The sequence below is a fragment of the Phalacrocorax carbo genome, chromosome 12 (assembly GCF_963921805.1).
Source record: "Phalacrocorax carbo chromosome 12, bPhaCar2.1, whole genome shotgun sequence".
Classification (NCBI taxonomy): domain Eukaryota; kingdom Metazoa; phylum Chordata; class Aves; order Suliformes; family Phalacrocoracidae; genus Phalacrocorax; species Phalacrocorax carbo.
The window spans coordinates 18,343,408-18,366,539 of record NC_087524.1 but is presented as its reverse complement, the minus strand read 5'-3'; the positions used below and the strand labels follow the sequence as shown (position 1 = coordinate 18,366,539).

Sequence of the window (23,132 nt, the reverse complement as noted above, 5' to 3'; positions counted from 1 at the left end):
GCATCCACAGATATATGTATAAAGGTTAATCTCTATGTTAGAGGAATGCCCAATATCCTAGTCAAAACCAGGTCCTATCATACACATACCAGCACTCAAGATTTTGAATAAATCAGCCTGCCTGAAAGAGCTTAAGGCCAGATCTACAACAGCTACAAACATCCTAATAACTGAGCTAGAATGGTGTAAGATCTGTCATCCACCATATGACAATTTCTATAGAGGGCAAAGAGATGGCAGGCATTGGTGAAGTTGTAATTAAAAAATAAGGAAAGTATATTAACATCTGGAAGACGGGTCAATATGACATTCGAGCCAGCCACACTAAGAAAAGCAGATGCACAAGAGTGCAAATAAAAGCACATACTGAAAATATGAAAATACTGAAAAAAATAAGTGTTTTGGTTTATGATGATAAAAAGGAGACCATCAGGACATCCTTTCAGGCAGATGTGCTGCTCAGAGAAAAATACTCCACAAAGGAAGTAAAATGAATCACTCACAAGAAGTACTGTTGAATTATTTTAATAACACTAGGAAAATATCATAGTATTAAAATCCTGCATGGGATCCTCAAAAGGTTATTTTGGTTGGGATTTCTTTGTGTTTATAAACAAAACTTTTTTCCAATTGTGTTTTCTTTTAAACCAACTACCCCTTTACAATGGTATTTCCAGTTAAAACACAGCTAACCTATAAATACCTGAATACCACAACACACATTGTGTGCGTGGGTTTTGTTTAAATCTTAGCGGAAATAATGGTAAATCTATTCAACACAGGGAAGCAAACGTCGATTTGTTAAGCAGGGAATGTAACAGCCAGTAAAGAATACATTGCATACATAATACAGAAGGAAAAAAAATTATCATCTGGAGTATGTGAAATTACACTGATTTTGCACCTTAAACCTATTAGAAGTTACTCTGTTGGCCAATACTAATCCACTGAAGAAGCAGAATGTTGGTCAGAAGTCTAACGTTTCCTGTACCAGCACAGAGAGAATATAAGCAGTCCAATGCTGTTAAAAGAAAACATGAAATCCAGCTCATGTTTCTGGTTAGGGATCGATTTCTTCAGGAACTATTGTTAACATAACATCTTCATTGCCCCTGCGTACAACCATGTTCAACGTACTGTCCTTTTTAATAATGTCACTGACATCACTGGCTGAACTTATTGACTGTCCATTGATGCTTATAATCACATCGTTGTCCTTCAGGCCACCACTGAAAACACAAAGCAGCAATGTATTATTATAATTGCCATTTTATTGTCTTTACAATAGTGTTTAAAAAAAATATTGCTAGATTTTTCCTGTTTCCCACCCAATGACAGTTGCATAGAGACATAGCAGGCACGCAAAAGGCAATCAGAATTCATAAAGTGGTAAAAATTACAATACAATGCAGAAACCTCATAAATTGGATGGAGGTACAAGTTCGATGTATCCCGTAGTTCACTCTCTTCAGTGGAATTCACTACTGCGAATAGTGTGGTAATTCTGCAATAAGCATCCTAAATGCTGATTCAGTAGAAGAGACAAAGGCATATTTTTCTTTTAAAATAATTGCAAGAAGGGACCTATTTTAGAGGGGAAATTTTCCAAGCTTTTATTCATCTATACATAGCAAAGCAATCTGAGTGGCACTGTGTGTTAACACATGAGGAATTTCAGTCCTGGATCCATGCTTTTCTCCACATATAGCTTTTTGGCAGCCACTTCACCTTACCTTTGTGTTTTAAACTTAAGCAGAATAACACATGCAGCAATCTAGGCCAGCCACCAAAGATGCATGCATGTCCTTCCCCTTGTCCGCCTGCCTGTAGCCCCCAGAATCCCTTCTCCTGACCTCAGCACCATACACAAACCCAAAACAAAACCCTCCCAAGCCAAAGCAAGACAGGACAGAACCAGAGCTGCACTGCAAGGCTCCCCCTGCCCAGGGCCATGGGTCTCTCCCCCAGCTGGCTGAGACTGTTGCCACGACTGAGAAACAGGGTGGTGAGGAATACCGTCGACCACGTCTTGCCTAGTCTTGCACAAGTATCTGGCTCCAAGTTATGGAAATATTAACCAAGTAACCAGATCAGACATGATTCAGCCCTTCAGCATAATCCTTCTTTACAAAACCACAGAGCAGTCATCATTTTCATCAACCTCTTCCGCCCACAGAAAATGCCTTACACGAGTGTCTCCTGCAAGCAGGAGGCCTTGGCCAACATTTGCAACAAATCTGGTTGCCTACTGAAGGCATGGCTTAAAGCATTTTCATGGGACAAACCATTCCAGATTATCTTGGTCTCCTGTGCAGCCTCTCCTCTCAACTCATACCCAGGACACGTCGCTGCAGAACTTCTCTGATCTACCCAGCAGATCTACACAACGCGCGTTGGAGAGGAAATCAGCAGAACGGGGAAAGCTGTAGGCAGGGGGACTAGGAGTGGGGGAGACAGAGCAAACATGGGCTGCATTTTAACTGCCAGGCCAGCCTTCAGAAGCAGCGTCCTGATTTGAGTTTGCCTTCAAGTTATGGGGCTATGTTGCCTCACATTTCTTCTACCTCTCTAACGTCTTTCTCCCATTCTCTGCTAATATTACCTGTGCTTCTATAAGGTTTTTTCTCTGCCTTCAGACTGGACCTGCGTGTCAAGGCAGAAAGTTCACTGCCACAACAGAGCAGCCACATTACTCCTACGCTAACTGCAGTTTAATGTCACATTACAGACACCAGTATTCTGCACAAACAGTGCTGCCAACAAGAATTACCTACACAAAGCAGCAATAATTTAGAAAGCAAGCCAGAGAGCTAACACTGTATGTCTTACAGTGGCATCCAAACTGTAACAAAAAGATATCGTCCAACCATCCTCGCAGTGTCCCTAAGAGATAACATATGACTGCTCTGAGCAGCTTTCTGCCTACTTGGCTTTGGTGCTACATACACCTCTTTCTTGCCACAAAGATTTACCCTTCTCTTAAATGATCTCCAGTTTCAGAAAATTAGTGAAGTTTCCTATTTCCTACCCTGGATTACTACATGGTTTTGTATTAACCGAACTCTAGAGGGAAACTGTCTCCACCAAAAGTCAGACAGACCAGTGACTGTGACCACAGACCACATGCTGTACTTCAGCCAGACATCTCATGAAGCGTGGTACCAAACAGCAGGTGAGGTTCAGAGCAAATGCTGAATAACATGAAAAAAAAAGACCAGTTGGCCAAACCAAAAAAGGCCTTCCCAGTAACGTGACTCCTGACAAAGCTCTCACATTGAAGAGTATCTCATACCAAGAGAGGATTTCACCCCTGACAGAAGCATGCCAGGAGAGCTGGTGGGTTTGCCCAACGCTGAGGTAGACATGTCTTCACAAGGTGGAAGCAAAGCTTCTCCCTTGCTTTCCTACAGGAGTGGCCAGCAGGGCCCTAACATGCACAAGCAATCAGCACTGGCATCGGTACAACAGATGTCTTGGAAGCAATCGCTGAGAAAAATGAAAATTGAGTTTTCACGCCCACTGCATCCTTGCCCTTTTGGCCAGGAACGCTGACAGGGCTTCACTGCAATACCCTGATATGTTCACAGTATTGCCCATAGGGGACTAGACTGAAACCACAAACCAGTTTCCAGCAGACAACCTAATAGCTATCAGATGGTTGTAATTTTGTTAATTTAGCATAATCAAGATAGCCAGTTAAGCAGTGAACATTCTCCATCATTACCCCCTTAAGTCAGTGGCAGTGGTTTTGAGAAAAAAGTAGTTCAACTTACGCTTCAGCTGGTGTTTCTGGAATTACTTCAATAACATAGGCCCCAGAGACAACATCAGGAAAGTCTTTATGGCGATCCTTCAGCTCTCTAGCTTTGCTGGAAAATGAAGAAAATGCAACAAAAATATTTTGACAAGATGGGGGGGGGGGGGGGAAATCACGCATTTTTACTTAGTTAACTGACCTATCATTCACTAGCTGAGGTATTTTACACATGTTGATGTGACACTTTACAATTCATTTTAACCCTTAAAAGTATTTCAAGAATTATTACACTTTTTGCAGGCATACAGTTCTTTAATGCCTATTTCTGGTAAAGACAATAATTTTAATAGATACAGAGGATCTGAGTTAAAACATTTCAAAACTTGGTCATTATTTGAGAACTACGAAGATCCTGAACAGCTGAAAAAAACCTTCACTTTTCAACGCATATGTAAAAAAACTTGTAGTTATTTCTACAGGGTGTAGCACCATCTGCTCATGAGTCTTTTCTGGTTTGAGTACGAATAAGCAAGTCCACACAAAAGTTTCATTTTACATTAAGTGAATTGTTTAATGAAAATAATTTTGTATGAATGGAAATATGTATGTGGCTGCTGTAATTCTTGAAAACATACTGTCTTGTTTTCTCCTCAACCCTCCTGACAACCCAGGACAGACAGTAACAACACTAATAGAGCCCCAGGACAAATTAAGGATCACTAACTATTCTCTTCGGAAGCATTAAGGAAAAGAAAAAGCCAAGGAGTTGTTTAAAAACTAGGTCATAGAATCTACAGGAGAGCTCAACCATGCAGCAGATGCAGAGAAAAAGGTAGCACAAATCGGCTGCGAGTTGCCACCAGCGCCTACGGAGGAGGCACACGCTGCTGGTTCGAACCTCCTGGTTGTTTCTGCAGCTCATGAGCTTGATTCAAATGCATGCAGTGACCACACTTCAGAAAGATGAGGAGCCATCCTTTTACTTACCTAGGAGTTAGAGACATCATTCGAATGCCAATGTATTTCTTTTTGGTTATAGCTTTTCCTACAAAAAAAAAAAAAGGAAAACAGGTCTTGATAAATTGCTCTTACCAAAAATAGAGCCTCAAAGGCTGTTGACTTCTGTTTTATTCTGTTTTATTATTTGCATGTTTTTCTCTTTCAAAGAGATAAATTACAGTACCTTTAGCTTGTCTGTCATGGGATTCAGTTAGGAACTTTTTTATTTTATCTGATGGGATAGCAAATGAGATCCCTGCTGTAACTTTTAATGTGTTAATTCCTATGACTTCACCATCCTGAAGAAATAAGAAATTGTTATTAGCAAACGTGAAACATCTTGAAGAGAATGGATTATTTCTTCCATGCAATCATAAAGACAAATTCATACAACACATTCCGTAGCTGCTTTTCAATTTTCCAAATGGATTCTGTAAGACTGATTTCCCTGAATCCTCTATTGATTTAAAAAAACTATCCCACAATTCTAGAAAACCAATGTCGATATTCATAATGCCGCTAGCGGAAGGGAAATCAGAACTGGGCAGCTCTCCAGCTTGCAGCAGACAAGCAGCATATTCTACAGCCAATTTCACTCTGTTTTTTTTCAGGAGGCACCTCATGAAGCATAGCACCGACCTGCAGGTGAGGTGCAGAGCAAATATCGCATAATAATATAAAGAAAAACAACAAAATCAAAAGCCTTTCCTGGTAGTGTGACTCCAAGAGAGAATTTTGGATTAAACACCTCTGCTGACACCTGATGTTTCGAACAGTTCTGAAATCTCAGCAGCTTCCTTCCTTGATCTACCCCAGGTAAAAACTATCCAACTACAAATTTTAAAATGGATGTTACTGATGCTGAAATTGTACTGTGAGTCAGGTGAAAAAAACAATTGCCAAATCTCCAAGGCAGCAAATCTGACTAGCACTTTCTTCCAACTTGTGCTGTCCCTCATTGCAGACCACTGCCTCTCCTCTGCTCGACCCCGAGAGCTCACACAGCAGCTGGGTTTTGCAACCTGCTTCGGTTGTTCTCTCTTGGGCTTCTCCACAGCTGCTGCAAGGTCAGCTCTGACTGCATTCTACAATATCAGCAAATAAATCCTAATCCTCTGATAAATGCGTGGGCTTTTCAATCCCCTCAGTGTGATTCAAAATAAAGGGGTAGATATGTTTTTGAACTGTTAAGCTGAGTTTCAGGATGCAAAAAAAAAAAATTATTGCTGGCTGTGTGGTATACAGTGAAGGCAAACACCTCAACTTTAAAATGTGCTTTCTGCTTTTTGCAAGGCATGGGCAAAAATAATTAGGCATTACACTTGCTCAAAACTATGCAAACCATAAACACCTTAAATATTGAAATCCAAGCGTATCTTGTGATTTGCCAACATAAACACAGACAAGTGATTATTAAGAACCATGTGAACTTTGTGCAGTCACAGCCAGATATTGAATGCTCTGAATTACATTTCTGGTGTGGGGTGTTGTTTGGTTGTTTGTTTGGGTGGGGTTTTTTGGTTTTGGTTTATAAACTAAAAAGGAAAAATTAAAAAGCTTAACAGGAAGCAAACAAACTTAAAGAAACTCTTACCAGATTTACTAGAGGTCCTCCGGAGTTTCCGTACTGAAAAAAAAACATATGGCAAGAACATGTTATAATATGTACCTCTTAATTCATGGCAAGCAAAACATAAAAGAAATTTTTTTAATATTTCTGTAGCAATTTTTTCATTGTCCATTAAATATGTGCAATAGAGAACTATCTTAACATCCAAACCCATTAACACTTAACATCATCCCTTTCAGCTGAATTTTGCAAATGCTTAGTCCTTCTTCTCTTGCCAGAATAAGTTAAGAAAGCAAAGGTTTTTCTTTTAATTGTACCACACTAGGTTTTTCTTTTGTTTTAATAGTACCACACTAGAAGATTTTAGGGCAGTTCTGGAAGCTGTTAGTGAAGATTTCTTAAAGGTCAGCAGTAGAAGTACAAAAACTATTGTTTTGCCTTAAGTGCAGAAACAAACTTGAATCCTTAAACTAAGCTTAGCTTCTTTTTCAGAAAACATGATAGACTTTGAAAAGACACTTATTTGCAGAGAATATTGCCTCCTCCCCTGTAATTCGTAAGAATTTCAAAGTGAAGGCAGATATTGTACTTGGTGTGGTTCCTTGGGGGATTTTTAAACAACAATCAAGTGCTGCTGCAGCGCAGATGTCCATATTTACATGGATAAAAGAAAAGCCAACTACATTTGCTGTTCTTAAGAACTGTAACACTGGTGAAATTTTCAAAGCAACTGTTCAAGAAATTTAAGAGCTCCAGGGGACAAGGCTCAGAGTGGGACATACGTTGATGATGGCATCGGTCTGAATATAGTCCATATCAGAGTTGCGGAGCCCCAGCTCCTTCCCTCCACGCTGAGTGGTACTAACGATCCCTGTTGTCACTGTGTTTTGAAGAGAAAATGGACTTCCAATCGCGACCACAAATTCTCCTGGCCTCAAGTCTGCAGACTGACCAAGCAGAAGAACTGGCAATTTACCCTACAAATAAAATAAAATTAAATTTGATTTAAAAAAATCAAACGTTAAGACACCACCCACTACACAGGTAGAAAAAATTCTATAGAAACATGAATACATTACTAGGCAGAGCAAAAAACGAGAGGCTTTTATCCCTTGGGATTTTGCTTGCTCTGTTTTCTTTGAATATTTCATGTGGCTTTGTACAGAAAATCTCAATCAACTTCTGCTCTAAAGAGTGGGCTCTTTAGACTGTAGGGGTACTTTTTCCACAACAGGTACACATTAAAAAAAATTAAAAGACCAAAGGAAGTACAAAGCAAACATCTGTTGATACTAGGAATGAATTGTTTCTGACAGCTTCTTGAAATAATTAGTCAACAGCTGCTGAAGTAAAAATAATATATTGTTTAAGAGTGAGCACTAAAGAGTCACGAAAGCAACGGACAAAGTATCAAACATGCATATGTATAGTTAAAAACATTTTATATTCTCATAAGACACCAGCTAATGTTTCATCTTTATTCGATGGAATATCTCTTCTAAAGAATTATATTGCCTCCCACATACTCTGATATCTTCTTCTGAAGATGCTAGGATTTAAAGACTTTATGGGATTATTCTGTTATGAGAGTAGGGGATACCATTATATTTTCCTTTCAAGATCTTACCTCTGAATATATTAACTATCATGCTATTGAAGACATTCCCACTAAGACACAAAACATTCTTAAAATCCAGCATCTATAGAGATCCTTGCAATTTACAGCAATAAAAAAAACAAAAGGGGGCGGAGGGAAGGTTGGATCCACAGACCTTTGCCAATGCAATGCATCAAGGGAACAGACTACGGTTTCTCCAATATGTGTTGTATCTGCACAGGAACTGAACTGGCTGGATAACAGATGATTCAAACTGGACCAATAACCCCCCCGCAGCAATCAGAAAACAGTTGAGAAGTTCTTAAGGCCTCCTACTCACCAAGTAATTAAGTGTTGTCTGAAACAGATCATATTTCAAATAAATACTTTGCCTTTATTTATCACCCGCCTGTGAAATGTACGTTGAGCTCCATTTTTCCTTTGCTTTGTATTTTTAAAAATCAGTCTTTACCCTTTCAGTGATGTTACACATTTTACTCCTTTAATATCTAATCTGTTGCCCAAATGATCCTGACCCACCCCAGCTACTTAACTACATATTTAATCATGGCACTAGCCTATTTCTTTTAGCATCAGTAGACATGGACGTGTATGAATTCAGGTTTCGACTCAAGGGTTTGGAGGATTAGAAGGTTACTGAACCTGAAATCAAAACAGAAGTCGTCTGAAGGGATGTATCTTTCGCTTGGCAAATCTGACTTTAACATAGCTTTCCTCCAAGCTCGCCCCCCTTCAAAATTCTTTCCTTTGCTCAACAAACCCATCCCCCAAATGGAAAAAAGCATTAATACAAACTTTCAAAACACGTCAGTGATTCTAGATGCAGTGGAAGCCCCACCTAGAGACTAACTTAAACCAATTTCCAAGGAGTGGGTAACATAGTCACTTTATTAAACCAGGGTACCTTCAAGGTATTCTTGAGCTGTGTACCGAAAATGGAGGTACATATTTGCCTAATAGCCCTTCTTGTAATTCAGTCCTTCTGGAAAACTTCCGGAAGGTGCCTTTTCATCCCATATGTGTTCCGAAGTACACAGATGTATGCACCTATACTTGATAGGATCCAAAAGGTATATACTGTGTTCTCACGTAGCAGATAAACAAGTTAATATTTAGTATGCCCTCATTATTTGTACAGATTCCCAGGGTAGTGACAATTTTGTTTCAGAAGTTAATAGAAGCTGAATCACTACTAAATTTTGGCAAAAGGGAAAACATTAGATGTTTAAATTGGAAATCGAGAGCTAGGTCTTTTGGGGTCTTCTGTCACCAGCAGTTTGAAAGCCTGTATTGAAAAGTCACTCTTAGAGACAAAAATCCACCAATATAAACTAACCCAAAAGCCCATCACTTTGTATTTTTCACCTACAGGTTTTTTTCAAATGTCCCAGGAGATACACAATGTCTGTAAAATAGAAAGTACAGAATAAAAGGATCGGTCATCACTATATGCTGCTGCAAATACAGAAGTTATGGTTTTAATATTTGACAAGCCTGGTCCTGTGTATCCTTTATCCAACTTTGTTACAATTCCACCAGCAAAATTTTACTCAGATGAACAGATTGTTTCAATAAAACTCACTGCCAAATCCCAGCCAGGATAAGATGCTTGATGGAAACTTATCTTTCAGTCTCCAGACAGCAAGAAAGTAATTAACCAACTGCTTGTTAAACAGAATCAGTTGGAAGAGCAACAGAATAGGCAACACAGTAAGGAGACAAACATTTACCTTTCTAATGATCTTTCAGAAGAAAGTTTTTACAACCAACAATGCCCTACTGTTAATAACAGTTACCCGTGGTCCCTGTCAGTGTCACAGACACAGATAAATACAACCAAGGCTGTGGGTTAATTCTGAGAAGGATTCAATAGCGATACCTAGTATCCCCATCATGTTTGCAGCACGACAAACAAGCAGCAGCATCCCAGGGCTACACTGCTGAGTAGTTCATAATCTCAGGCCACAGCCTTGACTCCACGGGACCTCTCCAGCATAGCGGGGAAGAGGCAGCTACAGTTAGCTGTGCTGGGAAACACGCAGTATATGCAACACAAACAGCCCCATATGGGTATTTTTTGGATAGAGGGAGCACCCTGGCCCTTCCTTTTCTCAACAGATGCTATTAAGCTTACGTAGCACATGCTTTCAATATGTCACTGGTCAAGAAGAGCATTGCATTTTGGCACTGCTTTTCCTTATTAAAAAAAAAAACAACCACTAAACACCACCACAAAAGTGACTTTTGTTTGTATCCCAATGCACTGAAAACAGATACTTTCTAGAGAAAGAGGACATTTATCAGCAAATGAAACATAGATGAGCAAAAGAAAACAGATTTTTTTCTTCATTAATAGAAAAAAATGAAAGATTGGTCATGTACAAAGTTAAAAATTTATACAATGTTCCTGAGTTATAAAAACAGTCACAAAGCCAAAATCGCATTTGGCAGCAGAAAGGAAAACCATGAACAACCTCTGACTAATACAATTACTTTTGATAGTGCTGAGTTTTCAAGCCTGTGCCTATACTAGCTAGGCTTCAGTTCAAAGTCTGTATGGATTGGCTGTGGGTCATCCGTGTGATTCAACACAGCCTCTGGAAAGAGTCTGGCTAACCTTTCCTTTGCTAGGAACAAAAATCTATTGCAAAAAATTGCCTTGCCCTGCACATATGAAAAACATAGCTTTGGAAAACGTGTTCTCTATGCAGTACATTTCTAGAAGAGATATAACCTTATGTAAAAATACGCTCTCTCAAGATAATTACAAATGTAACTAATGCATTTGATTTGTCATATTCTGTTAACCAAGAGAATTAATTTTTATCTGTTATATCAGAATCATATTGCCCTGTGCCATGGGGAGGGGACAGGAGGACCACCCTGTGTGGGTATCTGACACACTTAAAGAACAAGGATGATGAGAACAGTTGGAAAAGAGCTCCAAAGTCTGGGTGTCTATGGGGTAAATGAAAGTCAGCAGGGTTTGTGTACTACTTGAAATGCTATTCCTTATGATTTTGCAGTGTGGTGCAGAGCGCACTCACAGCACTACATGTAAATACTCTCCTTAGAGCCTCTACGAGTAAATGCCATGAAGAATTGGTTATAATTAATATATGTACTGTAGTGGCTTTAAATTTGGGTGGTTTTTCTCTTAAAAAGCTTAAAAAATAATATAAATATGTTTACATATTATAATACCTAAAATAATTGTAATATATAATATTAAGTAAAAATTTTTTAAAAGCCATAGGACATTAAGGGTATAAAGTTACTGGAGAGTGTCCAGAGAAGGGCCACAAAGTTAGTGAAGGGTTTAGAGGAGAAACCGTACGAGGAGCAGCTGAAGTCCCTGGGTTTGTTCAGCTGGAGCAGAGGAGGCCGAGGGCAGCCCTCATGGCCTCTGCAGCTCCCTGCCGAGGGGAGGAGGAGGGGCAGGCACTGATCTCTGCTCTCTGGTGCCCAACGCCAGCGCCCGAGGGGATGGCAGGGAGACGTGCCAGGGGAGGGTTAGGCTGGGCATTAGGGGAAGGTCACAGCACCATCCTGGCAATATTCAAGCAGCACTTGGCCAAGGCCCTCAGAGACACGGTGTGAATTTGGGATTGTTCTGTGCAGGGACAGGAGTGGGGCTTAATGGTCCTTGTGGGTCCCCTCCAGCTCAGGACATTTTATGATTCTATTATAACATCGCCACATTCAGAACGAACTTTCCATTATTAAAAAACCCCAAGTATTTATTTAAATTGTAGAGGTGGTTTTGAAGTTATCTCAGTATAAAACCAGTCAAAACCCCTGGGCACCAAGTGATCGAGTGGGAGGTATGTCCTTCTGCAGTCCATAAGAGGAGCGCTGGAAATGCAGGGCAAGCACTTATAACAGAGGCTGTAACCAGAATCATATCAGAACACCCTGCCTCTGCCCTCACATCCTTCCACGGGCAAGTTCTTGCCTAGGATGTCAAGGCAGTCCTTGTAAACCAGGTCCGTGCTTGGGTAAAGGGCCCTTAATAACTATACTTAATAAACAGACCCTCTTCAATTTTTATATAATGTCTGACGGTCATCAGAATGACATAACTCCTGTTACAACTCGTGATTCTCTTCAGTTAACTATAGATTTGCCACAACAGTTAATTAAAGTCCCAGGGAAATGAGCATGCCTTGCAGCACAACGAACAGGGAGCCAGAAACACCCAGCACCTAAACCCAGCTTTCCCAGTGACTCACTGCATGACCTTGGGCAACATATACATTTCTTTCCCTCATCCCTCCGTTTCCGATTTGATGAAGCCTCAGGGCTCTGCTGGGATCCATGTTTACTCAATAAAACAAATCTGCAAGCAGGCATTCTGCAAGTACACAGAAATAGGACTAAACATGCAAAACCGTAAGTGGCACATGACTCACTGTTTACAACCAGCCAGAGAAGGAGCCATTAATTAGTGTTAATATTTTAAGCCTTTCTCATCCCAAAGGGTTTCAGGCATTTTTAGATATGGATTTGACTCAAACCCTGGATAAACATAACTCCCACGAAATGGAGAGCTGTGCACTACCACAAGAAACGGCTTCATCCAACAATAAGACACGGCTATCGTGGCACAAGGGATTCGGACAAGTATAGAGGAAGAACATCATCAGCCAGGAGCCAGATGTTCACCTGATGTACATTAGCAATGTAGCTCGAGTCAGGTAATGTAAGTGGAGCCTTGACAAATCAGCTCAGAAACTAAACAAAGAGGCAGCACGTAACCACCACTGGGCACAGCCTGTGCCACAGAGGAATAAAAACCAAGAGATAGATGACCGTAACCAGTAGGTGTTTCGGTTGGAAAACTTTCATCCATGAAATAAGTGAATCTGTCTTTATGTTGGCACAGAAAGCAAGTAAATCCCTTCTCTGCTCTGTAATCCCCTTCATTTGTGGGAGGCAGATCATGAATTTGCAGGAAGTAGTTCAATAAACTGATGAAGAGAAGACAAATTTTCAGAGTTCAATTTGTTTTAAATAGTGACATTTCCTTCAAGCTTTTTATTTTTAGGTGGGAAGAAAGCAGATACTTGTATGGTATGATAATTCAGCTGTAAGTAACTCTGGCAAAACATGTAACTTCCCTGGGAATTACATTTCTGTTCTCATTAATGAAACTATTTAACTTTCAGAATAGGTTATGGCAAAATAAAAACACAGGCCATGAGCATATAAAAATGTAGAGTATCATCTACAACCTAGAAACTGCTTGACAAAATGCCAAAGAAAATTAAAAACCCAAGCTAAATGCATTACAAGACTCCAAAAGTATTTCATCTATAGTTAGAAAAACAAAACTGAGTCTCTCCATCTAAATACGGAGCATGGGAAGCTTGTAGAAAAAAAAAAAGAAAAAAGGATGAAGCATTGTTTTGCTATGTCACCAGGATTTCAATTACCTCACAAGACATTGCTGTTCTCCCTTAAAATAAAATAAAATACCCTGGTGCTGGCAGGCCCACACTGGAAGTCTGCGAGCATTTCCCTGTGCGGGGAGCTGGACCAGCACATCATCCCCACAGTGAGGGCTACTGGGAGCTGAAGATGGCAGGAAAAACTGCAGCCTAAACTGGTGAGTAAACAGGAGTTAACGTGCAAGCTTTTTACAAGCTGTTCATTTTTATAGGTCCTGAAGACTTCTGGAACCAATACGTGGGCTTCCCCAGTCTCTCTAGAGGAAGCAATGTAATATCCAGCAACAGATTTCAAAGTAAAATAGCATTTTAGAAAAGCCACTTACAGCTGGTATTCAAGTAGTTTGCTTTTTTTGAAATGCAGGCTATTAAAATATTGATACATAAACAGGAATGTTTGCTTTCCTGCTTCCTCCAGTTTGTACACACAGGGAAAAAAGCAAATCCCCTCTGACCGCAAAGATACAGATGCTGTGTTGCCTCATGAAACCACCAAAGGAATGAGGGCAGCAGGTCTTGTTGATTTAAAAGTGTCAAACTAAGTGGTTATTAGTAAAATGCAGGAAAAACCTTAAGCAAAAGGGCTGAAATACCACCGCAAATTAGGGATCAGTCACAAAGCCACTACTGCTGTATCACTTAGATGCCAAATCCTGCCTGGGGTACAGCAGCCAGTAACCGGTCACACGGAGGAACAAAAATCTTCTGATCCTGGCATATTTTCCATGGCATAGGTTCTATTTCAGAGCCAGTGGCAAGTGTCTCACGGCTGGATTTTAAGCATGTGGGAAGAAGATACACCTCAAAATAAAGCCATTCACCATGTTCCCCCCTTCTGTACTTGCTGCCAAACCATAGGCACCTGCCACAGAGAAATTTCTGCAGGGCAGAGTCCAATTTCCAGGGTTAAAAGGGAACTCCAGGTAAGAAGCTACCTCCATCTTCCACTGCATTTGGCTTCCAGCTTCGATTTGGGTGAGGGCACACTCTACCCTCCATTAACTCTGACATTGCCCATTAAACCACCCCTAAAATTTTCTTTCCTCCTTCTGGTGTTTGCAGTTTTCAGCAGCTGTATCGCACATTCTCATTTAACAAGGTAGTTATTTGCCTTGAGATGAATTTCATAATCAAGCTTTGCCAGCTCAAAAGCATCTGCTAGCTTTGGGGTGTTGTGCAATATTTCTGATGGGGTTTAGGCTCACTGCAGCATCACACGTGCCACACAAGGTGGATTATTTCACCAGCTTCTACCTATGCTGCCAAAGTCCAAACTTTTCTAGGAAAGTTTTATAAATTTTACGTTTGTATCCACATTGTCTGCAATAATTTCTTTCTAGTATTGCTGTCTCCTCAAAGCTGTTTGCATTTGGAAGAACAGTCATGTTGCCTTCACATTTCCCACATGACTCCAATCTTACTTCCTACTATCAACGCTTCAGCAAACTGCTGTGTCTCACTACAGACACAAGAAATACAGTTTCTCTCTCTTATAGACTGTAAAAATAAATGTATTTCAGGATTAGAAGAACTCCAGATTGCTGTTCCTCACTGACTGCAATATGTTTTTCCAAGGAGAAGATTTTAATTAGGGAAATGGTTCATACTTACTGGTGCCCAGGTTTTACCACCCTCCTTCATTTCCTCATTTGCACTCAGCAAAGTCAAATTAGTTCTAGTAATGTCTTTGGCCAGATGTTCACAGCTTAAAGAAAAACAGCATGCAGGCTGCTGCAAAATCTTAACAGTTTTAGGAATAGCAGCTGACAGCCTAAATCCATACTTCAAGCTCAGCTCTGTTCCTAACCACAGAGGCATTCTTCATCCTTCATAGCCTGCCTTAACGTGCCACAAAAAAAGAAACAGAAGAAAAAAAAATGTCTGCATCTTTGATGTCACCTTCAAATAACTTATTCAAAGGAAGAAATTCACCTCTTTCTTCAGAAAAATTTTCTGAATTTCCTGGTTTTCCTGCTATATCCAGATTTTTAAAGGGTTATTTCCACCATCACATTAGCTGCTTTATTCATCAAATACATTTTAACTTCCAACAAATTATTAACTCTGTGATTTTAAAAAGCCTTTTATGAATCTGAATGATTGCAAGGCATTTCAGTACAAAAAGGAAAGCTCAAACACTGAACCTGAATGGTTATATAAAATTGTGACATGACTATTCAGTCTGAAAATCAACCCCTCAGCTGACCACATTTCCATTTTAACTTTTTGTGGACACTTCAAATGTTGCATTTCTAATCCTCCAAGTGCAAAGCATCATCTGTTCTGCAAATAAAGGTGCCTCAGGCCTCACCTTGGATTGGGATTTCCCAGTGCCTTGTCACTAGAGCTAGCTGGAAAACTGGACCCTCATCCCAGAAAAAAAAACAAGCAATACAAGAAGTTTTCCCCAAGTCTTCTCAAAATTATCCTGGGATGCAATAGGCAGGGGCCGGGGGGAAGAACACACAAGGTACTGCACTGTACATCCAATAGGACACTTACCAAGCATATGTCGGACCCAGGTTTATACCCATATTCTACCTAATTTAGAGCAGAGACAGGAAATTTGATCTCCTGCTACCCAGACGGATGTGCTAAGCTGACATCCGGCGAGGAAGGCAGTGGGGGCCCACTCACCTTCTTCTGCAAGAGCTCAGCCCCAGGTGCTGAGACACTTCCCAAAGTTTCATTAGAACCAACCCTTTTTCTCATAGACAACTGAATATTAATGGATCGAATGCTCCCCTCTCCACCCCCAAAACCAAAAACATACCTGATTTGGCTCTAGATAGCTCTAAGATGGAAAAAGTTCCTGCCTTGAAGAATTTGCAGATATTTATACACATTAATTAGGTTGCAATGCTGATGTGCTGTTTGCAGAACAGGGTCACAACTACGTTTAGAAATTAAACTGATGGAAAAAGATTACAACTATCATTTAATTACACAGCAGTAATTTTTAAAAAAGAAGAGTCTCTGCCATCTTGCAAGTCATAACTAGAATCACCAATTCCAGTCCTGTTTACCAGTGGTTTCCACTACAGGCAACTCATCTGGCTGCATTCTCTTTTTTCCAAGCTGCTTCCAGTCTTCCAGTTCTCCCTTCCTGCAAGCAGCTTACACCAGAGAAATTTTGGAGCCATTTCTTTAGGCTCCAAAAATAACACAAACCCTTTATGTCTGTTCCTTCTTAAGTCCTCAAAACAATCTGTCACACCAGTTGTCTTCCTTCTCTGAAGCTCACCTTCCTATTGCCTTAGGTCTTTTTCTTCTCACCAGCATTTTCTGGTCTACTTTCTCCACCATGCTGTGCTTCCAATTTTAAATCCCTTTTCCAGCTGCCCCTCATTCCCTGCCATATCCTACTTAGCCTAATGCTGCCAGTTCTCATCCCAGGGATCTTTTCCTTTGCTTTGTTACCGCAGATCTGCTTTTGCTTACTTTAATATAAAATTGAGAAAATAAACAATTGGCAAATGTGTAAATAGGTTACCTCAGGAAAACAGAGGAAAAAACATTTTAAAAAATTCTTGGTATTGTTAAGGTTTTCTGCCATGATACTGCTAAGAAACTTTTAAATAAGAAAAAAGAGCTTTTAAATGACAAAGGTGGCAAGGGAGCAGCAGGAGCACGTCGTATCTTGGGTCATCCAAGGGTCCTGCATTAGACATCTGATTTAGTCATGAACTCTGGCACAAACACTTTTTGACCTCGTTGGGGAATAGGTCTCAACTAAAACAACACTGCAAGATCTACACATTTTCGAGTCGTGTTTCAAATGAAATGTTCTTGCCCGTTGAATCTGGACATCATTAACTAACAGTCCAGACAAGGGACACAAATACGAGCAGCAACCCAAGCAATCACACGCATCTAACTGCATCTACATTACAGTATTTTGACACAATATTCTACTTGCACTATGCTGTTGACGTGTGCAGAACCGCGACAGCTTTTCTGCTGCTGCAGGAGGCAGAATAATGCTGACAGCCTTATGTTTGACACGGAGGAAGACTATGGATGAGAAGTTGCATTCGTGTTTGTTCAGAAAATCACTTGCAGTGTAAGAGCATATTTCCAAGGCAGCTTTAATTTGCATATTCAAGATGCTTCCTGAGACACTCTCCCATTTTAATACCTACATCAGTGTGGTACAGCCCTTCACAGGCACAAAGATATAATCTAAAAGCAATTTGTGACACCTGTACAGGCACACAAGAAAGACTCACGTCCCTCTTCCAACCCCAAGGGAACAACCCCCATTTCTTCTCAAAGGGAGAGAGTTACATTAGCCAACGTATGTGTAAACCAGCCAGTAAATGGTGTTGGTTTTTATTTTGAGGATACATGCAGAAGCGCGATGTACTTGTTTGTGCTACACCAAGAGGTGATAAAATTGACCACTCCCAACCGCAAACTTGGCTTTTAAAAACATGTATCCACCTAGCTCAAAGATTCTCTGTAACTCAGACCACTAAACTACTAGCCTTTCCTTCAAACATGAAAATAAGCAATGGCTTTTGGAAAGGAGGATACTAAATTAAGAGGAATAAAACAAATCTTGCTTTAACGTCTCACCTGAGAATCTATTTTAATTAGCGCAATGTCAGCTTTTTCATCAACATCTTTAATTTTAGCTTCATACGTTTCACCATTCTTCAGTTCCACCTTCACCCGGTTTTTGTTGGTGACGACATGAGCGTTTGTCACTATCAGTCCATCTTCTGAGACAATGAACCCTGAACCACTGGCAACAGGGATCTCCCTCTTCGAATAAGGAAGTCTAGAAGACACGGGAAACAAATACTAAATAAGGAAGTCTAGAAGACATGGGAAACAAACATTTACCACTGCAAGAAGTTCAAAGTTCACAAATCATTCCAAATAACACACAGCCAAAAAGAGTTTGGTGGTTTTTAATGCTTTAAGATATGTGCTGCTACTTACTATCATTAAGAAGATAACGCACGTGCATTAGTTTCGGTTGTTTTTTTTTTCCCAGGACTCTTAAATTATCTTTAATCCTTAAGGCATGACAAATATTTACGATCTTAAAAACCTCTTTGTTATTACACAACATCAATCAACATTTCTGGCACACTGGCAGCTGTTTTCAAGAATACAAAAATCAAAACTGGGCATCTTGTTTACTTGCGAAATAATTCAATGTGAACCACAGCAGGAGCTATCTTCTCCACCACATCTGCAATAAAGTTGTATTTGTGTCGCAGGCTATTAGGATGTTCTTGGCCTGAAATAGAAACAGAAAACATGTCGTGAGTTCTTCAAGTGACAGGAGACGGGTCATTGCAAAACACCTGAATCTAAAAAAAGCTCCAAGTAGACATCTTCCCCCTTCTTAAAAGTTATCTGCAGCATAACCCTTGTCCTCAGACTTCCCTTCTGCCTCTTTGCACATGAGAAGCAGCATGCTTTATTGTTAGGACAAATGGATCTATGAAACCTTCTTGTTTCAAGTGCATGTAAGTGGGTCGTGGGGCAGCTGATCTGCTGCTCCAAGGGTAGCTGTGGGCGCAGCATGCCCCACCACTGGCGGCTCCTAGGAATGAGGCACTGGGGGAGCACAGGGTTTAGTCCATGTCTGCACTGCCCCACTCTTCCTTTGTAAAAGGGATTTTGTACTCAGATGCCTCCATTTCTGCTCTCACCTCTGTTCTGGATGGTCTGTTTAGCTTGTATGGTCTTCTCAGATTAAACAAATGGCTCTGTTCCTCTGCCAAAATACGCCTTCCTCTTGGTTTTTGAAGTCACTTGCTGCTGCATTTGTAAAATGCCGAGGACAAGAAGGTCCTAAACCCAGTGTAAGCCTACAGCAGCTGCTGCGGAAGCTTAACTTGGGTGCGAGGTTTGTGCTGCCTCTCCCACCAGTGTCCCCACACAGCTTGAACCACCAGCCCCTGCCTGTCACCTCAGCATGGATTCATACATATGCTCTACACAGCCATGCTCAAGGCACCTTTTCCACCGCAGCCACCTGTGGTCCACCAACTACACAGAGGAGTGGATCCCGTGTACTTTGGGGTTACTGAACCATCCTCAAGGCTACAAAATAGATATGCACATGAAAACAATGGGACCACAAAGCTCTGCATTCCTGGGCAGTGCTGTAACACAAAAGCTTATGGTCACGGAGCATTCAAGAGAGGTCAGTGTGATTTTCAAAAGCAGCTGGATACCAAACTCCTATTGTGGCCACCAGAAAACCTGTCCGCACCACCAGATGTCTAAAAGAGCGCTGGAAAAAAAAAAAAAAAAAATCACAATTCTGACCCAGCTTCCCCTTCTCAAGTAGTTCAGGGGCAAAAGTTGGTGGTTTGGGTTTTTTTTCTTTAAATTGGGAGCAACTAAGCAACTGGAACATCCCAAAGAGTTATTTTGTATTTCCCAAGAGGCAAGAAACACGCTTTGTTTTCTTTAGTTTTCCCATTTTATCTAATGCATCCATCTTATAAAGACACAAGCCAAATCTGCAATTGACTTTCAGATGGGTATTAATGTGCTGTGCTGCTCCCATCCATCCTTGCCATTTGGCTTCTAAATCTGTCTAGAGATTAAAGCAGTAAGCAGCTTGTAGATGCTGTAAGTGGCTGTGATGGCGTAACAGGAGGATTTATTTGTAGAGTTGTAGAAGGAGACACAGGACTATCCTGTGAAATCATCCCAATACTGAAACCTGAATGACCTTCATTATCTGAAAACCAGACTGGAAAACTAGGCAAAATTTTAAGTACATACTGGAGGCAAAAACCCACAGCAGGAGATTCAGAGGAATGATTTGGGAACAAAACATTGCTGCTTTTAATACTAACCAGATACTGGTTTGATTCAGGGATGAACAACAGGTTTCAGGTGACTTACCAATGCCTACTAGCACGTACTGCCCTCATGAGAGGGGTGGATGGTCAACCCAAACACTATGCAATCACTCAGTAATGTGTTGGGGTTTTTTCCCATTTATTCCATGTGGAACATCTCAAGGGCTTTTAAATGCAATTAATCATGAGCAGCAGCCACAGCAGTAACCACATAATCCATTATGCTGTTTCAGATCACAGTTCGGAGAAGTTAATCTGCTTTATGAAGCAGGAACGTTGGTCAGGAAACTTGTGTCCTCACCTATTGTTTTCCTCAAAAGTATCCCGTGCTTTCTCTGCTTTACGTATAAACTGTTTTCCTTGGACTTTAATGCCACAAAGGCATAAGGGCTTGCTGACTGACAAACATCAATTTACCAAAGGATTTATGTTCTCTTTATTAGAACTATTCGGTATCAAATGAACCATGTCATCACTATAAAGCTGACAAATACGGGAGTGTTCTGGAAAACTGGTAGAAGAATGAGAACTGCAGTTTGTAAGTATTCACTCACATTAAAGAGAAACTTTGACAGATTATCAGACTGGATTAATGTGACGTTGGGATAAAATGCCACAGGGCACTACTGCATCCATCAATATGCTTTTTGATCACTGCTTATAAAATGATTTCATCCCAATTACAATGCTGTAGACATTCAAAGGTCACATCCTGCCCTTGAAAAAGATAGCTCCCACGGTTGAGGGAACTGCACAGGAAAACACAGCTTTTTTTATGCCTTCAATCTTTTTTGCATTTAGCTATTCAAGAAGAGAAAGGATGCCTAGGCTGTACATGATGAGACTACTAATACTTCACCTCTGAGCTGCCTTCACTTTGAGTCGGAGGGTACGAATGCCAAGATTTCAGAATTGACAGTATTTTACATATAATCCACCTCCTCGCACAGTCCCAAACAAAGCTGTGCCATTGAAAGGTCAAATTTTCATACTTTGAAAAAGTTAGATAATAAATACTGATTCATGGCATACTGACCTAAAAAGCTTGCCACGCCTGCCTATTGCTTATGCATTAGGAATTCTTGCATTGTGTAACACAGTTTTGCAACAACTCTTGAATAACTGCCCGCTTAAATGGAAAACATACCTTTTTAAAGCAAATAAACAAAAGTCAAAGTACCATTCAGATTAATTAATTGATGAATGCAAATAAAAAGCATTCCTATCAGCTGGTCTTCACCCTCATGTAACAACAGAGCATCTGAAGGCTATCGTGAAAGTATTAGTATGTTGAAAGTTTCTTCTATCACTGAGAAAAAATATCGGGGGGGGAAATGAGACCAAAATGGACACGTGTACATGCATACCATTTGCCCATTACTTACATACCTAGTGCTCTCCATAGCTAATTCCTTTTCGGGACTACTGCGCAATGCGCGTGAGAGCTGAGAGGTGCACTTATCTTTCCTCCAAGCGACCAGCACCATGTAAAATTTTATCTTATATTTTAATCACCAGTGGGCCCAGGTTTCTATGTGGAAGGCTAAATTGCCATAAAAACAGCAGTAATGCAAACTTAATATGAGCAGATGCTCATTCTTCAACCACCATACAGTAGTTTCCAGCCATCACCAGTCATGGTAGAACACAGCAGTGAAATTCAAAACTTCTCAGGAGTCACTTTCCTCTGCCCTCTAACACACACATATTTTTCCAGCTGTACTGATAGTTCAGGGTTTTAGTAGAAAATACAGTTTTAGGTGTGGAATGGGGATATGCAACATCCTCCAGGTTTTCAGGTTTTAAGAGCTGGACACTGCAGCTGTTTTAGCTGTCCATGCTTGGCTATTAAGCAACAGAAAGAGCAATAGCTTTAAGTTTTGATTGATTATATGGTTTTGACTATTTAATCCCCGCTGCCTGTGTATTCTGATATGTACATCTAACCACAACATCCACCCTGACTTATAGGTACCCTACAAGCAGGTGGGTAGCTCTTTAATTCTATACTTAAATTGGTCCCCCAAATGTAGATTTCCGCTGTTAAAAAACTGCTTTTTTGGTATAGCCAGTGTTGAATTCCTGAGAATAAAGTTACCCCAATTTTTTGGCCTTTTTCTTTAAACCACACCCTCTGGAGTTTTGTTCCTAGTAGTATCTTTTCATTATTTTCTTTTGTTTTGTGTTTGGGGTTTTTTTTTGTTTGGTTGGGGTTTTTTTAAAAAAAAATTTCTAAACAATGAAAGGTGGTCTTGAATAAAGCTCTAATTCCTAAATACCTTCAGGCTTTGATGTTCAGATCTTTGCAGACTGTCCCTCTTTCTATTTATATACTGTGATTATTTGTGTTTCGTAATGTTTTTATTGGACTATTGCACAATGTCCGAAGTGCCCATAAGCATGGTTAAGAAACCTTTATTAATGACATTATGAAGATGATTGCTGCAAATTCAGTTAATGATCAAAAACTGGCTTAAAAAAACATAAATAGGTTACAGCATGAAAAATTCCCAAGGCAACTAATTCAAGGACTTCACAGGTGTGCTGGCTGTCCGCCCTCAAATGAAAAGGAAAATCTCTGCCAGCTCACATTAATAGGGCTAATATCAGTAAACAAACCACAAGGAGGCAAGACAGAATACCAAGCCACGTTGAAAAAGCACACCCAGCTGTAAACAACTGAAATAATTTGGTTTTATAAAGATGAGCCAAAAATCATATTAAGATCTGTGTTCTGATTAGGTCATTACTCAAAGTGGCACTGAGGCTTTAATGCTTGCACCTCCTACATGCTGCTTTTGGTAATATTTTGAGCTGAACTGAAAGGATGCTTTGGAGATATAAATCTCAAAAGTAACCTTTCCCCTTCAGTTGTGAGAACTGTATCTGCTGTTCTTGAAGG

The 23,132-nt window shown here is 40.3% G+C and overlaps 1 protein-coding gene across 1 annotated transcript in view; it reads right to left on the bottom strand.

Moving 5' to 3' along the window:
- Positions 1 to 509: 509 nt before the first annotated feature.
- The window catches only part of HTRA1 (HtrA serine peptidase 1), a 35,141-nt gene continuing 12,518 nt past the window's right edge, over positions 510 to 23,132 (bottom strand). The window contains exons 2-9 of the mRNA XM_064464334.1: positions 18,546 to 18,645; positions 17,973 to 18,177; positions 7,109 to 7,303; positions 6,351 to 6,383; positions 4,941 to 5,055; positions 4,745 to 4,802; positions 3,774 to 3,869; positions 510 to 1,229 (exon numbers count right to left, since the gene is read on the bottom strand). Of these exons, the coding sequence (XP_064320404.1) occupies positions 1,061 to 1,229; positions 3,774 to 3,869; positions 4,745 to 4,802; positions 4,941 to 5,055; positions 6,351 to 6,383; positions 7,109 to 7,303; positions 17,973 to 18,177; positions 18,546 to 18,645 (971 nt within the window). The 3' untranslated portion in view covers positions 510 to 1,060. The remainder of the gene's footprint in view (positions 1,230 to 3,773; positions 3,870 to 4,744; positions 4,803 to 4,940; positions 5,056 to 6,350; positions 6,384 to 7,108; positions 7,304 to 17,972; positions 18,178 to 18,545; positions 18,646 to 23,132) is intronic.